At 38.0% G+C, this 19,602-nt stretch overlaps 1 protein-coding gene across 2 annotated transcripts in view; it reads right to left on the reverse strand.

Annotated features, from left to right (window-relative positions):
• Window positions 1-19,602, reverse strand: part of arhgdig (Rho GDP dissociation inhibitor (GDI) gamma) — a 30,612-nt gene that overhangs the window by 4,711 nt on the left and 6,299 nt on the right. For both annotated transcript variants that reach the window (XM_066690288.1, XM_066690289.1), the window contains exons 2-3: window positions 8,268-8,444; window positions 4,508-4,591 (exon numbers count right to left, since the gene is read on the reverse strand). In XM_066690288.1, the coding sequence (XP_066546385.1) occupies window positions 4,508-4,591; window positions 8,268-8,439 (256 nt within the window). In that variant the 5' untranslated portion in view covers window positions 8,440-8,444. The remainder of the gene's footprint in view (window positions 1-4,507; window positions 4,592-8,267; window positions 8,445-19,602) is intronic.

Genomic DNA, 19,602 nt, shown 5'->3' on the forward strand with positions numbered 1-19,602 from the left:
ATTACAAAGGTACCAGAAGTAAAATCAATATATTTGAGACCTATAAAGTAACTTTTCCCTGAAGCCTCCATTTTAAAACTGAAGCAAAGATGACATTTCCTCAAACAGTCCCTTTCTTCATATAACTTAAGTGCCTATTTGTGTCCAAGGCCGATTTCTTGTGTTCCAATTTTATTTATATAATAACTATGCTTATAAAATTCAATAATATTGCAAATATAGAAGGTTCACATAAGTACTTTTAATCCACAGTTGGTTACATCCAAGTAAATTATTTTTGAAAGCGGTTGGAATTCTGTATTCCGATCTTTTATATAACTTGGTTTTCTCACAAGCCAACTTTTCTTAAGCTCGTGGACATGGCACTCAGTATATAACTATGGTCTATAAAATAAAATCTGCTCGACAGTCCGCTTAATGGACCTGCAGAGGCATGCCCCGCTTCCATACAGGTTGGAGAGATCGTTTTAATAAGACTATTACCAGCAACTAAAAATATAATGACTGCGCATTCAAAATAATGGCCACACAAAGGTAGTAAAAGTGAAGATGGAAATGCTATCTATGCTGTTCAACACATGATCTGCACTGCAGTCGGAGAGCGAGGGAAGAGGAAATAGATGCAGTTCGGTGATTAATGCGTTGCATAAAGAGAATATTGAGAAAATAGCTTTCAGCCCGCTTCTCAGGAACCAGCAGGGAATTGAGGCTCTTTCCACTTATGAACTTCTCATCTCAAAAAACAAACGCAGATAAATAGATACTGTGTGGGTTGGAACACAGAAATTAAACCCAAACCAAAATAGCTTTCTTGGTGTGTTTAAAAAAGCAGTTCTAGCCTTTCAAATCTTCTCTGTCTAGTTTGACTTTGCATTGAAGATTGCAGTTACTTTCCTGGCAACTGTCTGAAAGAAGCAGCTCCTGTACATCAAATGGTACTAGACCTACATAGGCTTATAAATCTACCTTCAAATTTGATCCACATTTTCCCTCACCTTTTTCTATGGGTAAATGAAAAGAGCAGGTAAGGCTTTTGAAAGCTTCTGTAATGTGAAATGGAATTCGATTGTCTAACTGTTAAATCTACACAAACTAAAACACTAGATCATATTCTGAACTCTAATGCAGCAAAAGGCCAAATTGCTTATGATTGTATGCATGGCATTCAATTATAAATTGTTGATGTGTTATGGTGTTCATGGTTTAACCTTTAAGAAAATACAAACATATTAGTTCACTGATATGTGACATACGGCTTCCTAAGGGTTAACTGGTTGACTTAATAAGTAATCCAATTAATAGAACCCTATTTCTGGTTTCATTTCACTGCTGAAACCTTTTTGAGGAGGGCTGATAGCCGGAGCACATCCTCCAGTGCCGACACGAGCAGGACGCGCTTCACTAGTGCAAACAGAAACTGATATTGAAAAAAAAGCCCCTGTTCGGAGACCAGAGCATCCCCACATTTTCTCCTGCTGCCAGTAATGGAAGAAAACTTCAAAAGAAAGATCAGAGTAAATGCGCTTCGGCTATTTGCATAAACTGAAGTGAGCTAATTTGAGATCTGCCAACTTCTTTTTCATCATTTTACTTGCATGCATTATAGCAGATGAGAAGAATCCCCTGGGATAGTTCATTAATGCAATATATTCCATTTATTAAAATGGGTCAGTTTAGAAACACACTATCTGTTCATTAAGGACCTTTTACACTCAGAGACACTATATATGTTTGAGTATACACACACACACACACACATATGTATACATCAATTCATTATTACTTTAAAACTATTATTTCAATACAAGGTATTATACCCATAAGTTCACCCTCTGCAGGATATAATGCAAAATAAAAAAAATGCCAGAAAATGGAAGTGGTCACTTTCTCTGTCATGACTGCTGCCTAGACTGATCTCTAAGGATACCATTTTTCCATTTTGTGTTAGGCCCTTCCTGTTCGTTTCTAACTCATCCAGAATTCAGATTCAGCTTCAGCAACAACAACAAACAGCAAGAGGCAATAATCCTCTTTCAGGCCGGGGGGCTGTGTGGACAGCTGCCAGTGTCAAAGATTGCAGAGCCTTCTCCTAACCCTGTCTCCAGCTCTGGCTTGGTATGAAGTAAGTTGCTTTTAACTGCCAGCATTATAAACATCTCTTGTTAAACGCTGAGAACTGGTGGACAGAAAAAATGGCAACACATATGACATACCATCAACCATTATAAATATATATGACTTATTACACTCTCTTTTAAACGCTCCCATGAACTACTGGAGAAGCTTTTGGAGCGGTTATTTGAATTGAAAGAAGGTAAGCATGCGTTAGAATATACTAAGAAAGCCAGCAGCTTTACAACGGCCCCATTTTTCACTGTGAAGCACCACGAGGTCTGGGGGTAAATTGTTTTCTGGGTCCTGGTCTGTCATTCATCAAAGTGAAGAATGAATTTAAAATGCAAAGTGAGAGAAAAATATGGTTTGGAGCAATATGTATTAAACATTTTTATCGATACGCCTTTGAAATACACCTGAAGCACTATTGATAGGACTAACACGGACACAGAACAAGAGAAAAAAAAAGCCAAGAAATGTATATACACTGGTATACACTGAAATTTTAATAATCCCGCTGATTAATAAAAGGTCGGGAAAGAGACGGATCACTCATTGGAACGCTGTAGAAGAGCGATGGCTTCTCATGCCAGCAGAGTTAATACTCGGAGAAATTTTATAATTTAGAGAATACGCATCTGATACATAATATTTATATCATCCATTACGAACCTCAATTTCTCTTAATTAGGTAAAGATCCAAAAGGATAAGACATCAATACACAGAGAATACACACACGTACACACAACTAGTTACAGTCATTCATGGAAGTAACTTTAGTAGAGATCTAATATTTAAAATCATTGTATGACTTAATGTATGTGAAATTATTATTGTGAAAGACATTTTAACTGCTATAGATATTTAAGCATTAACTGAAACGTGCAACTCCAGTCATGCGACGTGTGTACTTCCCTGCTAAGCTCTATTGTGGAAAAGTATTTTTGTAAAATCGCACAGTTATCTATGTATGGCCGACAGATGTTTCCTGCAACAGCTGTAGTTTGAGAAAAAGCCACCAGAAGAGTGACTTCATTCAGTCTCTCAGCAACAGCAGTGGGAAGAAAGGGTCTCCCCCAAGCCGTTGTGGAGCTGAAATTTCAGATAAAACATTGGGCACTTTGTGTCAAGACTGAACATGAATGAATACACACGTGCATAAGGACTGTTCCAAAAAGTTTTTATAAAATAAATCGTGTGTGATTCAGGGATTTCAGTCAACCATACATTGATCAAATCGGTCTTTATCCTAAGGTGGTTTTATTTATTTATTACCATTTCATGACCTTACGCAATGTAACTAAAGGACCTTTCAAAACTTCAACTCACCTGTCCATCACAACCTACCAGCCCAGTACTTGATGCTTGCTTATAGTTTGCCAGAGGCCTCTTCTCTCTGCCTAATGGAAACCTGTCAGGTCAACTACTGGGTTTGTGATCGGTGACTGGCATGTGGGGTTCAGTTTGGATTTAATCCGGGGCCTTACTTATATTAATTTGAAGTTCAAATGCCCGACCGACTCCTCAGCGTCACTGGGTGCTGGCACTCGCCCTTGTTTAAAGACCGCTTTCCATGGATTACCGACACGGTGCTGTGGGGCCTCATTTATGGCGGCAGTGACAGGTACCGCAGAGAATCGTTCAATCGCCTAGCAACCAGGTGACCTTTTTGCTACAACAGCGCTCTGGCGGCGGATGTTGTCTAGTCAGATGCTAAACAAGAAAACACGCAATTATTGGGAACCATCACTCATGCCATGCCATTCTCCTCACCTTCCCTGACAGATGCACAGCAGCAAACTCCATTTAAAGATTTATTTCCAGTCTCCCCCCTCCCTACTTTCCAACACTGCTGTTCCGTTTTGCCTGACATCGGGAGCTCTCAAAGGGAATGACATCATCCTACATGAGAGGCTTAAAGCAATTACAATGCAATACAGCCCCACTGGGAGGTTTTGTAAACAGCGTCCGGTGAACAAACATTTTTTTTTTCTCATAACCAAGCACGTCTGCCGTATAGGCCTTAACTGGTGATTTTGCAAATCAAAGCAATCCGTTCTACACACCATCGCGCGGTGCTGAGTTTTTTTTTTATTTTATTTTTTTAATAAGACATCAATACCCTTAGAAATATTAACTTGCTAAGCATATTTCCTCAAAATCTTTTATTCTGCTTGAAGAATCCCTCACATTTCAGATGTCCTATAAATGTGAAAACTGTTATTATAATTATAATTAAATGTGGCCTCTGTTCCTAGTGGCATAGCAATCAAGTCTTTAAGTCAATCCTATTAATCTATAAATGCACAGAAGAACTCAGGATTTTCAGGAGTTTAAAGCCGGTGAGTTTGTCGCCTGCAAACAATTGACAAGGTTTCCGTATCCTGTTACCTTGCAGATCCATCGTGATTGGTCCAGGAGCCTGCTCACAGACGAGAGTTAGCCTTGTGACTTGAACGTTGGGGATAGTAGGATCTAAAGATCAAAAAAGAAAGATGACATTGATTGAATTATTAAACACTGAATTTCATGCAAAAAAAAATTATGGATTGCAAATCCTACCTCTAAATAGGTAAGAAAGATATGTAATTGGGGCCATGATGTAATGAGTGATGTCACTGCTGGGGAGTGCAGGTACTTATTTATTTATTTATTTATTTATTTATTTATTTTGGCCATGCACATCCAAGGGTCTGACATGTGCAAATGTCCCTCATAACAGAACCATTCATTTTATATTCCGCACTCTTAAAAACACAATGTTATTTTGCCCACAGATTTGTCCAATTAAAGAAAGTGAATAATAAAATTAATAAATCTGGGCAGGTAGTGAATGTACTAATAAGTAATTTTACTGTTGTAAACATGTAGTCTAAACACTGTTTTCCTATCTCCTCTCTAGGATGACAGGCTAAGCTGGTCATGTCAGAATAGCAGGGCAACTCGGAGGTTTTTTCAGGCGAGAATCACAGGATTGTGCTGCCATATCACTGGCTGTTTAGAAGAATGTGTTCAATTGTTCTACGATCTGTAAATGGAAATGTTAAGGAAAAACAGCCTACAAATACATACAACCTGTCACCGTAACGCACCAGTGTGAAATACGAAGCGTTGCCACTGCAGGCGCACACAGCCTCCCATAAAATAAAAATTCAGTGGACTATAAATCTCCGGGAGCAATTCTTTACACTTTGACAGTTTAAGCACACTGTTCAGCCCTGATAGATTAAAAATAAAAATAACTCAAATAGTTACCTTTCTTTTATAGTAATAATGAATTCACCAGCAAATTCACAGAATGGAACAACAACAAAAAATCCTATAACGTAGTGTAAAAAAAAAACTCATTTAAATCTGTTATGTTTTATGTCTCACAATATCACTGACTATATTTATCAGTCCACTGCAGAAAATTGTTGTGTTCAGACTTAAATTTGAGGGTAATTTCTGATCTCGTGACGCACATTCTTCTTTTGCAGTGACTGCCCAGAACATCATCCTTATACACCAGTAGGCACCGATGTTAGTGCTGGCAGTTTATATGGTTTGGTTGGCACACAACTCATTCACTTATCATCATAATTTATACCAAGGTTAAAAAGGCTTCTGTGAAATGACATCAACAATCCTATAAATAAGGCTGGCATAAAGATTGATTTATTTTTTATTTTGTTCCCAGGCATACACTGATCACTGATGCCATTCCAAGAAAATGGATGCATATTTAAGAAGCAGAAATTTAATTTGCGCATCAACTAATAAGATTTAAAAACAAGAATTTTGGCCACCTCCACATTTCTAAAGTGGGCATTGAAAATAAACTGCTGTATCTTCAGGCAGCTTTAGCAGGGCTCAGAAGAACTGTCTTTTGCCAACCCTTGTTTCCAGCTGAATAATGAGTGAATAGCAGCAAGACTACAGCAAATGAGGGTAAGATTAAAAGAAGGGGTGGGGTGGGGTAGACAAAAGGAAATCAAAAGTGCCATTCAACTTATTCTGTACAAAGAATTCCTTCTGAAGCAGTGGGTGTGCGTCAGTGCTTTATGTAACCCTGACACTATTTCTCCATTAAAAATAAATAATAAACACCTATACATAAATAAAAACTGAAATGAAAGCATACGTCTTTCTTTTGGGATTGCACACTTTCCAAAGCAAAGCTGAAAAATTAATAAACACCTCATAAGCCCTGCAATGTGCTGGAGTACAATCTCTCCCTGGGGGGACTCGCTTGGGTTAATATCCCCATTATAATGGCTACAAGGAACACAACTATGTTCTGCATCACAACTAATAGATAGCCCTGTGGACAATAAAAGTCTTCAGACAAAATGGCTTGGCCAAGTGTCAGAAATGAAGGCAGGACAAGAAAACCCCAAGGTGCCGTTTAAAGAGGCTCTGTTCTCTGCAGGTTTAATAACACTTTATAGTCTGCAAGGTCAGCTTCCACAGACAACGATGATAGTAGATCTACAAGCAAATCGTTCTTTCTAGCAACAGTAAGGGGAAACCAATATTGATATATGATTCTTTGAGTTGCCGTTACTGAATTAGTGAAATTACCAGTAATGTAATAATAGCACGCCATGCATATTCCTTTAAAATCAGATTTGCGGACTGCGTTCTAAACGATAACCTCAAGACTTGCATTGCGAAGCTTAAAATCTTACCAGAGCTTCAAATGCCACACTTTTACCCACTAGTTTCATAACAATTAACCTCATGTTGATTTTAGGCAGATATATGATATACGAGGCAATTTATGGACCCAACATATGTCAAAATCCTAAGGCATTAAAGTGCAAATCTGTAACAGAGACAGCATTTTGAGTATAGCTTGTGAAATATGCAGCAAAAAATTTGCATTCAGCAGAAAAGTAGATTTCTTCGAAACATTGGGCAATTCAATGCATCATTGTGATGACAAAGTTTGTTAGTAAATATCTTTAGATTGGGGCGTCTAAAACAGTTTGCACAGAACAAAAAAAAAGACACTAAATGAGTATACACAAGATATGTACCACCATAGTGCACAGTAAAATATGCTAAATATGAATGGTTTTAGCCACTTCATGATTAGGTGATTTAAAAAAGGTCTTTAAAAACAAATGGAGTAGCGCTGTGAAAATTAATTGAATTCATTTGTATCACTATAATCCTTTATGCTCAGGTTCTTATTCTGCACTTCATTCTTCTACCCTGGAGCACTAAGCTAACAAAGTAAATCTGTGATGAATCCTACACGACCCCGCAACACAGCACACCGGCTGACCTGAGCAAAAGTAATTACCCTTCAGATCTGAAATTCATAAAACAGGAAATTTGAAAAGCTTAAACAGACTGTACCTCATCAGATTAGCTCATAAGAGATATCTGTTTAAAAATCCCCTCGGCTCAAATAAACTGGAAAGCACCAGCCTTTTAATACGATTCCATTGTTAAGCAAATGTTTACATTAATTCAGTGGGGTAAAAAACACTAAACAAAGAAATAAATACATCAAATATATGTCACCGATTAGAATTTCAAATGCGGTGGGTTATTTTTATTTATTTTTTTAATATCGTGATTTGATAGAGTTCTAGTTTGCATGCATCAACTATCAGATCAAAAGAATTTGATGTCGGTCTCTGTGACACTGCTATTTTACTTTTCTTTCATTTTCTCTTTCTTTTTCTTTCTTTCTGTATAGCACTGAATTGCTCTAGGGACCCTGGTCTGCAAAAACAACAAAACTTTGATGGCGGCAAGAGGCGGCATTCAAGAGAAATACTAATGAGAGGGCCTCGATGGACTCCAAGCAGCGTGCCAGCGAGACTTTAAACAAACCCATCCATCATCATAACTGCACGGGGGGGGGAGGTTTTCGATTCCATCAATACTTTTTGGGGCAATTTCAGCAGTGTCAAAGTCTATAAAAAAAGCAATGCTGTGCCTGACACTTATACAATACTATACAGCACTAATGGCCCTGACCCAGTTCTCCAGTGTGAAAACCAAGTTATTCCTTCGGGTCTCTCTTTTATAGTTGTTATTTTAAGAATATCTATGGATCTGTGGGGCAGTTGTACTTGTGTGGGGGGGGGGTGGGATGAAAGAATACCAAAAAGTGAAACAGATGACAAAGGTGAAAAGATGCCACCCTCCGTACCTGCCACTACAGGCCCCGCCCCCAGCAGAGCCTGCTTGTACTTGTTCAGGCTCTCATCATCCTTGTCCAGCTCCTGGATCTCCTGCAGAGATTTCTGGGCCGGCGGCTGGTAGTTCAGATCGGTTTCCTCTTCCTCCTCCCCAACATGCTTCTCTGTCTCTTTGTCAGCCATGATGTCTGGGAAGGAAGAGGTGGACATGTTAAAATGAAGGATAACAGGAAGTGACACGTTTTTAGTAGCAGATATTAATGATATTGCCAAAATGTATAAAGTTTTCACCATTTTAGCAGGAATGCATACAGATTAAAAGTGTTAATGGTCATTTTAGTATGCAGTTTTTTTTTTATGCTTTAGATGACACTCTTAAAAATAGAAATTGAAGGCACAGAAGTGGACGAAACATACAGATACAGACACTGCAGTGGGTGACAGTTACCAGGCTGTAAAAGGGCTACTTTCACCTCATCCCAGCATCCTGTAGTCTTTCAGTCATGGCAAATCGAATTTAAGTAACCAAGTTTAGACTAACAGATTAATAGATCTAATTATTCATATAAAAGGTAATTTATCCTTGTTCGTAGTGTTGCACAGAAAGTTCCTTTCTTCCAGCTACTGGTGCCAGGATACAATATATATTCATATTAAAAGGTAGTTTTACTGGGAAATATAACCACACTGTGTGAAATGAAATACATCAACGCCATTAAGAGTGTGTGATGCCTCGTTTTATTTCTAAAGGCAATGAGGAAATAATTTCCAATTTATTAATTTGTAAAGCAAATGATCTTCATGGGCTGTAGGGGGAATAAAAAAAAATAGCTTGTTGATAACCTGTAATTAGGGATTCGGTTATTTATGACCAGATCTACCCATAAAAGCTGAACTCTATGAAATCAAGCGTCTGGGCTATTTTACGAGGCCTTTTTTCCGAGGCTTGGTGGCACGTCAATGGACCTCTGCCCAAGACGAGGGGGAATGCCATTATTATTTGTCTAGTTAATTATCCAAGTGCACTGAAAATACTGCCTCTCATAACAGCCACAGCCGATGTGAAGGTACCAGTGCACTATGAGCCTCCGCACATGAGATTATTTTTCTTCTTAGCAATGACATCATGCCTCATCTCTGTCTAGACAGCATAATTGTAATGCTCTGAGGAGGACAGATACCCCTGGTGACAGGCAAGACACACCTGTGCACAAGAAAGGGTCTGTATGCCGAGCTATAGTCATGATGTACTCATGTATTCCTTGAACGAGGGACAAGTACATAGAAAATGTTCGAGTAAAGCTCGTGATTGTTAATGCAGTCTGGGAAAGCACTCCTCCGTGGTGATAATCAGCACAGTAAGTTATGGCAGCCTATGGTTTCCATGGCATTACTTCAGTGTTTAGGAAGCTGGGAACAACATAATCTGTCAATAGAGTCAGATTTATGTTTCCGGGAATGAGCCGATTACGTTTTCTCGGGATCAAAGTTGAAGTGTGAACATTTTAAAAGACTACAGAAAATGAATGAAATACATGTTTTATTTTGGTGTCATAAAGATTTGGACTAGTGAAATACATTGCTTGAAACTGATATCTGATAACTGATAGCTGCTTTTGAAAAACTCTAGTTGGAACTAAGAAGTACCAATATGTTTGAGAGATGAATATAGCTGGCTTTCTCCAAAAGCTGGCCCCGGTAATGCAAAGCAAAGAGTCATTCCATTCCATAATGGAAAGTCATGCTTATAAAAGCATCCTTAACCTAATCAATACTCTTTCAAAGCCATTATTGCAAAAGCCCATTAGACTCTGGGACAAAGCAAATCTGCTGCATTTAGATTATATCAGTGCTGCAGCAGTGTTTGGTACTGATATTCAGATAATAGATACAATATTACAAGTCAGTTTTATTTATTAGTTAATAATCTAGTACAGGGTTTGTAATGAGACTCCCACTGAATTACCGCTTTGAAAACTTTCATGTTTACTAGCTGAAGCCTCTTGTACTGCATGAGGCAGGTATTGTTTAGATGAATGAGGGTGCTTAAAATGAATAATATAACTGTGAATAGTTTGTTTATGCCTGCAGCCCTAATCAAACAAAGGGATCAAACTATGGTTACAATCGGATCCCCTTTCAATACAGCTTTCTTCCGAAGCTATACTCATGAGCTGTGAGTGTGTAAATGTGAAAGTACATATTCTTACAGATAAAAAAAAACACACAGAAGAAACCACCCCATCTTCCTCGTAATAAAGTTGTGCATGCAGTGTGTCCTTCAGCCACTGATCCGTTAATAAACTATTCACTTTACTAAATCTCAAATTTGAAATTCTAGGGAGGTTCGCTTCCATCTGAAAACTTGGCCGCATCTTGGCGTTCTCCCAAGAAAATTGTTTGTATTCAGCTGCTTTTAAAAAAAGACAAATTGCAAAGTCTATTCATAATATCCTGTACAGTGACCTCATCCTGACGTACAGCAGCCTCCAAAATTAATCACTGCGTGTTTATGTGGAAGTCAGTATTTATAATAGTTCTGTACAGAAGAAGGGGTTAGACCGTGCTCAAGTAACACCAGAGGTGAGGTAAAGCGACATCCTTGTGTAACAGTGAGATATTACAGCAATGGGAATTGTAATGAGCAACAATGGGCCCTAAACTCAAATGAATGGTGAACATGCTGAAGACACATCTGTCTAGATTACACCTGTACAGTCTTCAACCTTCATACTAATCACCATAATGTGTGGAATTGTTTTTTTTTTTTTTTTTTGCGTGTTGTTGTTACGCTCGTAATGTTATACGTGTTGTAGCCTTGGATAAAAGCATGTGTTAAATTACTTTATTAGTATTACTATTATCGTCATCATCATCTTATTTCACAAAGATTATACAACTGTGGGATAAAACCATAAAACAAAAATGGCAGCAAAAAAAACAAGTCACCGTCAACTTAAACAGAGGAACTGGCATTCCAAATGGTAATGTTACTGTGGTTTCTTTCATCTGCTCAGACTGATATTTCACATCACTGCAATAATCAGAGCAGCAAGCATTGCAGACAGGAATTGTTGTGGGTGGCAAAACAGCACTATCGGTGAAGATGCAGCCAATTAAAAAAATAAAAAACGGTAAAATAGAATGTGCTGGAGGATGGAGTGGGGGGAAGGCTATCAAACATAGTTTCGATTTATTTTATTCCACTCCCGTCTGCTTAGCACGATAGCTGTGCCATTAGGTAGCAAGACAAGCACATTTTACATAATCAAAGAGAGCTCCGAGATGCATTACTTATTGTTAGAGGTAAATTCCCACTACCTGGTTATTTTCCCCATACTCATTTGTATGGTCATCTCGAATACTGTCCAGTTCTACTGGCCAGGATCACAGAGGAAGATTTATAACAAATAAGACTCCAAGTTAGCAGTGCATTTGCGGTTTGTGTGTGTAGCGTAGTCTGAACTGTTTTAATGGTATGTCGAAACTGTTCTCAATTCATAGGGGAGACTTGGAAAGCATTGGAAGCCGGTTCTGAATTCATTATCTTTTTTAGATTTGTCAAGGAGAGCTGGTCTACAAACAGTGAAAGACACAGTAAAGCCTCAGAATATTGTCTCTCAAAGAAATCTCTGTTGCACATCTTATTGCTCGGTTTCTTTCAAACATGGATATGCTGCAGTAGGCACTCCAGAATGTTCATTCCCACAATCACTCTGAATAAAACAAGCAGAACGTTCCATTTCCGTTAATTAAACTTGAAACACGTCAATATTACAAAGGGGCTTGATTTTTTGTTGGTTTTCTTCATTAACCAGCAAAAATAATATTTTCTTTTGTTCTTGAAATGCTGGATGTAGTCACGCTTGTTGATCAGTAACTACTATAAAGGAGACAAATGGGCAGTGTCATATAGCACAACTGAGGCAGTCTTCAATGTGCAACTAATGAGACGGTAAACGGTCTGATGAAAGAGATTAGAAGAAAAGCTATACAGATATGTATTTAATTGCAAAAGGCTGCCTCCTGACAATAATACATTCCTAAATCACAGTACCAATTAAAAGCCATATTTACAAGGGTTAATGATGTGTCTTCCAACAACTTACCAAGTTTGTATTAGTGAGTTAGGAAGTTATTAAGCTACTCGTTTGGCTTCAATCACAAAGCAAAATCCTCTCTGACCTTTCAGGTTTGATCCAACAGCAGATGGTCCTACTTCATGTTCACAATAGGCCATTTTTATTTTTTAACGAGCTTCATCTTCCTGTCCGAGCCGGGCTTTTGGGTCACGGGGTATAAATGTTAAATGAGAATATGACAAAGTCCAACATTCCCAAAGCAAACCGTTTAATCAAAACCCCTTCTGCTGGATTAGTGTGAACTTTGTGAACATACACAAACCACAAACAAACCCGGGTGCACACTCAACGAATCGCAGTAGTCATTGTGCAGCACGAGCCCGTGGGCGGCAGCTCTTTTCCAGTAAATTGTGCCATTACTCATCGAGACTGAATAAAACAGATTTGCTGATGGCGCTCAATTCATTCGACACACAAGAATCAAGACTGAGAAATGGCTCAGACTCCATGTGATGGTGGCAAATTGAAGACTGGATGCTACACTGACCTCTCTTCACCTTGATCATCACGCATGATTCGGTCACAGCTTGTTAGAAATGATTTATCCCGACTGAATGCTAACAAGCCACCGCTTCCTTGAGACCAAATTCACCCCACTGTGAATACGAACGAGGCAGAACTCATACATGGATCCAAGCAACTTTGAAATGCCATGGAATCTGTCAGCCAGGATATGAGCTAGTATAAATGCATTAGAGACCTAAATGCTGGGACACCAAAGCGAAACACTGGCAAGCATTCCCTCAGCTTAAGCAGCTCAGAATTATGTTTAAAGGCTAAGGAGTAATTTAAAATCCTGTTCATTATTAATAATCTAACATCTCTCAAACGGAGTTCCATAATGATTTTTTGAAATTGTATTATTAATTATACATTTTGCTTTTACCCAACGATCCTTTCTTAGAATACAAATGTGAAAAGTTGCAGTCCCATTTCTTCGTTTAACATGGTCGTGAAAACCGTGCTTCTAACCAACGGGAACAGGAAATCCTGGCCCAGTCTGCTACACCTTCAGGATTACCAAAGGTTATTCAGTGGCAATCTTCATTCAACAAGAACCTGGCTGTCTATAGCATTCCTTTCCTTCTGCACCATTGTTTGAAATTACTTCAGAATAACAGGGAATTATTCAATTAATTTCAGTTTCTCGATGGAAGTGCTGCATTGAAATATTAGCCATGTGTGTAAAGAGCAAGGGGGGAATAATTAAGAATCAGGAAAATGCACAGTGCAGCTCTACCAAATGTTTATTCTGAAAACACACACAAATACACCCACCCACTCACCCACACACACAGTGGGAAACTGCAGAGGTGATTTAACCGGGAATAATTTCCAGAATAAATCAACAGGATGCCTTGGACATAACGATAATCAGGTATGGCTAAGGCACGGCCATACACTCAGACTTGATTTATGCCTAGGCTTTTATTTCATTAAACCAAAGCAGCAACGCACTCTTTGACTATCTATGAAATATGCCATGCTATAATAATCTCCCCCTATAAAGTTCAGAATGAAGATAACAAAATATTTTTCAAGGGCTCAATCGAGAAGATTATACATCGCTAAGTCAATAGCATCATCTTTACCAACTCTATAACTGCTAAGCACTAGATTTATGTGCTCCAAAACATTTATTCTGAAAAGGCATTTACTTCCATTCTATATTACCCTGTGAAATGCATCTTCCTGAAAGAGGCAACCTACTTACATATTCTGCCTGCAGAGTATTTCAGTAACAGCAAATGAATCTAAACTTTCATTAGAAGTGCAAGGGCTGCCTTAGGGATAGGTCTTTACCAGGATACAAGGGCCTGCTCAATTGTTTAGTATTTTCGCAACAGATTGATTGTGTGCAAAATGCAGGATCTTATAGTCACGACTAGAGAAGGAGCTTTATCTGTCTTGCTACTTTATTAAAGATCTGCTCATTTAATAGACAATGCACTGAACTGGATTTAATGTTACCTCTGTGGCAATACTTTACCAATTTAAGGTCTAAACCGCAGAAGGTTTTTTTTGTATACTGTTTACGCTGTGTTCATATGACTAGACTACATTTGTCTGTAGGCCTTCAGTTTTTCATCTTTTATACAGTCCTATATATGTAGTGTATGTTTAACTACACTTATCCATTCTGGTATTGTCTCTACATGCATAAAACTGACACTAATCTGTGTGCTGATGGTTCCAAAATGAATGTAAACAAAACCACTGAAATTACAAAGATGTGTATAGATTATCAGCACACACACCATAATACACAGCAGCTAGCCGAGCTCAAAGATTCATGGATTGTTATGGAAAAGCAGAAGGTGGCCCAGAGATAACGGCCAATTCCAAGCAATAGCAGGCAGTGTAAATAAGTAATTTTTCAAAGGAGCAGAGTAACAAATGTACACAGATATGGGCATGGGTCTGTGCGAAATACTCCACATTTAGAGAGTCAAAACAATGGTGTGAAATAATGTGTACAGGCCACCCCGAGAATTAAAAAATGATGTAGTCACATGGAATGGCATTTGGAAAAGATTAACCACAGAACAGTTGCAGGATCGAAGGCACTGGTCAAGGCAGGTGTGCATGTCTAATGATTTACTCCAATTCTTCAATTAACAGGTCTAAGATAAGTGTTTTAACATCACTGTAAAGAGGGGATAGATAGGACATGTATTGACCTGAGTAACATGGTTTCTGCTTACCCCTCCATCACAGCCAACCTGCTGCTCACCAACATCCACTACTGATATTGAATACAAGCTGATCTGTGACATTGTTGAAAATAAATGAAATGCTAAATTGTGAATCAAACAGTCAGTTTTAAGAGACATGATCTGTCATATTCATCCAATTCATCCAATACAATTTATACAGGAAAAAACTACACAAGTGCTGTAATGAAAGCCTTGTCTTGAGCCTAACAAACCCAATATGGGGAGAGAGAGAGAGAGAGAAGAGAAAAAAAAAAGAAAAGCCATAAAGACACAAGCAGACTGCACTGGGCATTGCTGCAATATTCATGGGATTTCCCCGCATGCTCTGGCCTTCATTCACTGCCCTTAGCCAATCCATGTACAATCAATCCAGCACTGAGAATCATTTGAAATACAGTGAACCATGAAGCCAAACACACATTTAAAAAATATTAAATAACAGGACTGTATGAATGATATGGTTTTACATTTTTCATTCCAAGCACATTTGCTTCACACGAATTCAAGATCAATTTCAGCTATGATCTAACCAGTGCCGTCACAGAGATCTCATTCATTGTATGCTGTAAATACCTTAAGTGCAAGTCATTAATGCTCTCCAGTATCTGTAGGGCTCTCTAAAGCAGCAAATGAGAACAATATGCAGAGCACAACACGGATTCAACAAGATTGGGAGACCTATAATTGCAGTCCGGATTATGACAACATTCGTAACTTCTCCCGTCATAAAGAATGACAAATCAATAAATATTGACTCCCTCACCTTCAGTTGTTTTAATTGCATATTATGTAAGACACAAAAATGTCTACACTAATACTGTGATTTAAGAGCACAAGCGAAATCCTTTCATTTAATCTATTAGACTTAATCAAGGAATCTCTACAGCAAGAATATCACAGCAAAAAAAACAAAAGATAAGGGCAAAGCACTGTTCAGCAGGTGACAAACTCAACTTCTCCTTTTAAAATATATGAATGTAACAGCTTATCCATGCAACAGAAAAAGGACAATAAGTTGCACATTAAAATACTCCCAGCTGAGAAATAAAATTGGTTTATATTCTATGCAACATGCATACCTTCATCTTAAATAACTTTCACATATAAAGATAGAACAGTTAAATCATCATCAGCCATTAATGGCATCAATTTGCCAAGTTAAAACCGCTTCCTCACCTCTATAGCACACCGTGAGCCACAGCAGCTCAAGAAACTGCCCACCAAACTCACATACATCCACTCCCAACATTGTCTCTGAATCAGAGCAGTCTTGGCAAAAAAAAATAAAAAAAATCAATCCACCACAAAAAAATTTAAAACAAAAATTACAGTATGCTTTCAAATCGTTACTTTCAATGAAGAAAGCCAAAAAAAAAAAAAATTAAAAAAAAAAAAAAAAAAAAAAAAGATCAGCTGTACATCCTTGCTGGTGCCATAAAACTGGAGCGAGACAGAGGGGGAAGTGAGAGTGGTCGGGGGAGTAAACGCACTAATGATCTCTTAGTAATCCACACTGGACAAGCAGTACACACTAAGCTGCTGCTGCAATGAGAGGCAGTAATGTGAAAATTGTATTCCTGTCTGCAGACGCTATTGATTTGCAAGAGAGAACCAAACCCCCCGCCTCAGCGCTGCGCCGCTCACAGCTCCATCACTCATTAGCTGGGAGTCTGCGATGAGCTCATCCCTCTGTGGAGCGCCGGGCGAGGCAGCGTGCTCTGGAATACAAAAAGGAGCTTCCCTCCTACTGCAGGTGGAATACGTAATGCCTTCACTCGCCAGGCTGTCAGGGAATCCTCCCCCCTCCAAGGTGCATCAGAGAGCCTCCCTCTTAGATCTGAGATTTCTGTTCCCCCTCTCTCTCTCCCTCCGTCTCTCACTCTCTCTGATGTTTGAGATTATAGCTGTAGACAGCGTCACAGAACAGTGATGAAAGGAGAAGTTACAGACTCAAGGTGGCACAGGATTAGCAGAATTGAGTTTGCTGTGCTGCAGAAAGCTCATGCACCACCCCCTCCCCCTATTTAGGTAGATTTGAAATAAATCTATACCATTGTGGAAGCCTACCCATAATAGCATAGATATGTGTGGGAGGGGGAGTAGGAGTATTTACTCTGTACACTAAGGAAGCTACATTTATATAAAAACATAATACATAAAATATAAAGTATAATAATGAGTAATAAATGCTATAAGCAGAAGTAGCATAGAGATAAATCTTCAGTTTTGCACAACACTACACTGAATCATGTTAAATACTTTCTGAATAGTGTTTTATCACCTGCTTATCTTCAACTGCAGATATGCTGAAGATATCAGTATGCATTTTGAGTCCAGCATAAGTTATTTATATTTTTTGCACACACATAGGCCTATATGCAGTCTGACTTTTTAAGGAGAGAAAGAAACAGGGATCATCAGGAAGAGATATATCCCTTCAAACTTCAACTGTGATAATTGATAAGAATATATATATATTTTTTTTAAATTAGATTGTGTTGATAAGTAATTATGTAGTCAAGGAAGTTGATACATAAGAGGTAACTTGGCACAGGTAAATAAGGGAACTTCACAATCAGAAACTGCAGCCAGTGTTTCTGGTGGTTTGGTTAATGTTTCCAAAACACTACAATACAATCTTGGTTAATTTAATAGTAGCAGTTTCTGCAGAGCGTTTGTCTTGTAAATACACACACACACATTTAGAATACAATAACCCTGAGGTCACCGAATTATCTCTCATACAAGTTATTTCTGAAAGCTATTTCAGCATAAGCACTGGATATCAAAGATTTTTTAATTTTTCAAATCTGGCATATTTTAAAAAGATTTGGTTTGGTCCATATAAAACTATTTTAAAAAAGGGACCCAATTAAAATTAGTGAAATTAGTAGACACTTATTAACTACATAATTGACTTAAAAGAGGAAAACTCCATAACATGAGTAAAAGTTAAAATGGAAAATACATTTCAGCTCAGTCTTTACTAGTCAAAGGAAGACCTACAGATGAGAAAAGATAACAAAATGCCTTCAGCTGCAACAGGATATGAAGAGATCGAATGTCTGCTGCACAAGAGTACACCACAATAACGCCTGTGCCCCAAGAAGTGGTTTAATGACGAGGTGTCATCAGCCCCACTGTTCACAGGAAGAGCTTCCAGATACACATAAAAGGCAAAGCAGTCTTGATTGGCCTAAGGTTTATGCCTAGTACCTGGCCTTAGATGAAGCTAAACTAAGTGTGCAGCAAGACTAGAATCTAAATAAGTGGCATTTGTCCATTTGTGGATTTGATTGTTAAGTTTGCTTTCATTATTGATGAGTATTGTTTGCTGTACTCACAGTAACATCAGGGGTTAACTTAATCAGTAGCCAGAAGTTGTTTATACATCACTACCAGTAATGACTGTAACTTCCTCTTGCAAATCTTTCACGCATTGTGACATTTGTGAGGCTTGGCTTATCAATATACTGGAAACTGTGAAAATATGTCTTCTCAGTTGAACTGCCATACAGAACACTTGTTTGGTTTGTGAAGTCTTCAGATTATGCTAAATAGATGTTATCCGTCAATTTACAGCTATTCTATTTTTCTGCAAATAATAAGAATTATAATCTATGCAATTACAGTCTGAAGGAAACCAAAATTGTAGCAACACAGCTCATTCTAGGACAGCAATGGACAGTTCTGAAATGTCCCTCCAAATAACAAAAGATATTAGAGTGGTTATATTCTCATCAAAAGGTGAACAATTCACCAATCCTGTGGCATTTCTCATTGTAACTGCTCATCAATCACTTTTTCCAATAGCCCTGCTCAAATACTTATCATACTAAATAATAAATCATACTTTATTTAAAGAACCTCTTGGAAACATCTTCACGTGCAGACAAAGAAACCAGCACTTTCTTTGCTCTCCAAGGTCAATTACAAACATTATATATATATATATATATATATATATATATATATATATATATATATATATATAAGGCTGTACACAAAAACAGGCCTTGCAACAAGAACAAGATAGATATATCTTTAGTTTAAAAAGCATTTCAACTACAAAAATTTGTCTTCACAAAACAGCATCATATCACATATGCTTACATACACAAATTCCCTTGGTTATAATTAGGACAATTCTTAAATATTTAAATGTTTGTTTTTAATTCACTTAAGTAAATATTGATTTAGGAAGGATATACAGTAAACAGTACTAATCACTGCCAACAGTGCAGCATAGTAGCACAATACAATATCTGATATCTAGCCAAATATCCTTAAAGACATGCGTCTTGTTAATAATGTCTGATCTCAATTTGTCGTCAAGCTATGAAACTAAGCTGCACAGTCTTTGAAAAGAGATTAAATCGCTCACACTTGCTCCCTGTGCCTCAGGCAGAACTACAGGAAGCACAATGGCAAGTTAACAAAGAGAGGTGTATATCTTTGCATATTTTTTCCAAAGATTCAAGGGTTAT

This window comes from Amia ocellicauda, chromosome 17 (genome assembly GCF_036373705.1).
Source record: "Amia ocellicauda isolate fAmiCal2 chromosome 17, fAmiCal2.hap1, whole genome shotgun sequence".
Lineage (NCBI taxonomy): Eukaryota > Metazoa > Chordata > Actinopteri > Amiiformes > Amiidae > Amia > Amia ocellicauda.